The following is a 2622-nucleotide window of genomic DNA, read 5'->3' on the forward strand; positions in this document are numbered from 1 at the left end:
ACCATTGAGCGGGGGAGCGTTGTTCAGGTATCAGGGAGCAGTCTGCATTTAGCAGGGATCAGGGAGCAGGGAACAGGGAGCAGTTTCGTTAGAGAATCTAGATGGAGGTTGAATGTCGAAGGTGTGTAGGAGGGAACAGTAACAGGAGGAGGAGGAGCAGGAGGCCGTGGAGGACGAGGAGGGGGCTGAGGAGGAGGTCGATGACGAGGAGGACGAGGAGGAGGACGAGGAGGAGGATGAGGACGAGGACGAGGAGGACGAGGACGAGGAGGACGAGGACGAGGACGAGGAGGACGAGGACGAGGAGGACGAGGACGAGGACGAGGACGAGGACGAGGACGAGGACGACGAGGACGAGGAGGACGAGGACGAGGAGGACGAGGAGGGGGAGGGGGAGGGGGAGGGGCAGCGGGGAGGGATAGAGAGGTCCAGGAGGTCCCAAGTTTGAAATCTTTGCAGGAATTCGTTGTCCGTGGGGTGGGGTAGTAAAACAAGGGGTAGGGGTGTTCTTAATTGGTACAAATTACCAACAAAGAAATGGAAGAGATGAGGTGGGGTGGTACAGGCAGACTTCATTTTTTGAACATTACGGAGCCGTTATGCGGAGAAGGGGCGAGCAGAGAGGAGAGCGGGGATAGAGGAGTGCGAGAGAGAGAGAGGAGAGAGGAGAGAGGGAGGAAGGAGACAGAGACAGAGACAGAGATAGAGATAGAGATAGGGACAGGGACAGGGACAGAGACAGGGACAGGGACAGGGACAGGGACAGAGACAGAGACAGAGACAGAGACAGAGACAGAGACAGAGACAGAGACAGAGACAGAGACAGAGACAGAGGGGAGAAGTGGAGTGGAGTGGAGAGGAGAGCGAAAAAATGGAGGTGGAGAGATGGGACAGGAGAAAGAAGCAGATAACTCAGAAATAGCAGGGAAATCGTCAGGTGTGAAGAGAACGCGTGGAGAGAGGAGATCAAAGACTATGAAGACGAGAAACCAAAGATTTTGTCCTGATTCCGATCTCCAACAAGTGTAGAGACCGTACCTGATCCTGTCTTGCAGGAAACCATGCACTAGCTCTCAGATTCCCCGCCCCGGGATTGCAACCGCGTTGTCAGTCGCATCCAGCCATGTCTCTCTCCTTCAGTCAGATGAACTCCTCTCGCGCTGCGCCGAGAGACCCGCAGGATCGGTCAGGACGCAGACCGTTGTCAGTGCTTGATGATATGCGACAATTCAAACTGGCAGATGACGAAGAAATCTATTACCCTCACACAAAGAATACTCCCATCTCACACAAGAGCAAGCAGCTCAGGTCCCGCCCTGGCTCGCGCTCCAGCGTTCCCAACAGGACAGCAGCAAGAATCTCAGCTCGAGCGCAAGTAGACGACATCATCGCGTCGGAAGGAGAGGTGAATCCAAGGATAGAGCAGCAGATCGAGGAGGAGGTGGACATATCGAGGATCACCCGGCTGAGGGAGATGAACAAGAGGAGGATCCAAGAGCTCGAGAGGAAGCTCAAGTTGCTTCAAGGCTCCGATGGAGCTGGAGACGAGGATGTTGGTACGAGCATCTACGTAGCCACTCACTATGAGGAGCCCCGCGCTGAGCAGCAACGCGAGACTTTTCGGGAGCAACCCAATCACTCTAGCACGGAGGAGCAGACAGACCAGGATCAGCCCGGCAGCTCCCCGTCCGTGCATGCTCACACTCGCTCTCCCGGTTGGCGGCGAAGCTCCCCGGAGCGGTCGATGCCGCAGGAAGGATACACGTCGGATCCCGGTCCTGGCAACGTACCCAGGCACGACGTGGAGGGAGCAGAGTCAGATACAGGAGGAGGTCGTGCATCGTTCATGCGCGCCGTGCACCGTTCACAGTCAGCGAGGCAGCGGAGGACAACGTTGGAGCCGTTCAGCTTTGAGACGAGGATCAAGAAAAGTCCATCACACAGGCACAGACTGCTTCGTTCTCGTCTCCTGCCTGACGATTGTTGCATGCAGACTCGGTTCGAGAAGGACTTGATCGAGAGGGAGGAGCTAGAAAGGATCGAGTACAGCAAGCAGTTTGTAGCTCGACCGATCCCGCGATCGACCAGGGAGGAGAGGTTCAGCAAGAAGTTGATCCAGCAGAGCAGGAGGAGCCAGGAGATCCGTGAAAAGAGCAGGGAGAAGCTCAAGGAAGAGCAGAGGCCCTTCCGGTGAGGAGGGAGGAGAAGGGGAGGAGGCAAGGGGGAGGGGGAGGAAGGAAGGGAAGGAGGGTAGATGGGGGGCAAGCAGAATGGAGGGGGAGGAGGCAGGAGGGGGGGGAAGGGCGAGGAGAGGAGATGCAGCTTGGGATACTGAGGGTGGCTACAAAGGTTCTGGCTGAAGGCGCAAGAAGAGAACGAGAACACGCAGAGGAGGTTGAAGCGCGAGATTGAAAACCTCCGACTGTCCCTGCTCGACTATGGCGTGGGGAGAGGCGAGAGTGCGACAGATTGAGCGCGATGCGTGGAGGTCGGTGCAGGTGAGGAAGAGGAGGGAGAGGAGGAGGAGGAGGAGGAGGAGGAGGAGAAGGAAGTTGGCAGAGTGAGTGACAAGAACACAGACGGACTTCACGGAGGCGGAGCAGGAGGAAAGTTCTCAACTAC

The 2622-nt window shown here is 57.0% G+C and overlaps 1 protein-coding gene across 1 annotated transcript; it reads left to right on the plus strand.

Moving 5' to 3' along the window:
• Window positions 1–112: 112 nt before the first annotated feature.
• On the plus strand, window positions 113–2194 carry GUITHDRAFT_145871 (hypothetical protein; the record flags this gene model as incomplete). The annotated part of the gene is made up of 4 exons (XM_005823226.1): window positions 113–121; window positions 146–426; window positions 621–937; window positions 1056–2194. The coding sequence occupies 4 exons, from the start codon at window positions 113–115 to the stop codon at window positions 2192–2194; spliced, it is 1746 nt and encodes a 581-aa protein (XP_005823283.1).
• Window positions 2195–2622: the final 428 nt, after the last annotated feature.

Source organism: Guillardia theta, assembly GCF_000315625.1.
Source record: "Guillardia theta CCMP2712 unplaced genomic scaffold GUITHscaffold_112, whole genome shotgun sequence".
Lineage (NCBI taxonomy): Eukaryota > Cryptophyceae > Pyrenomonadales > Geminigeraceae > Guillardia > Guillardia theta.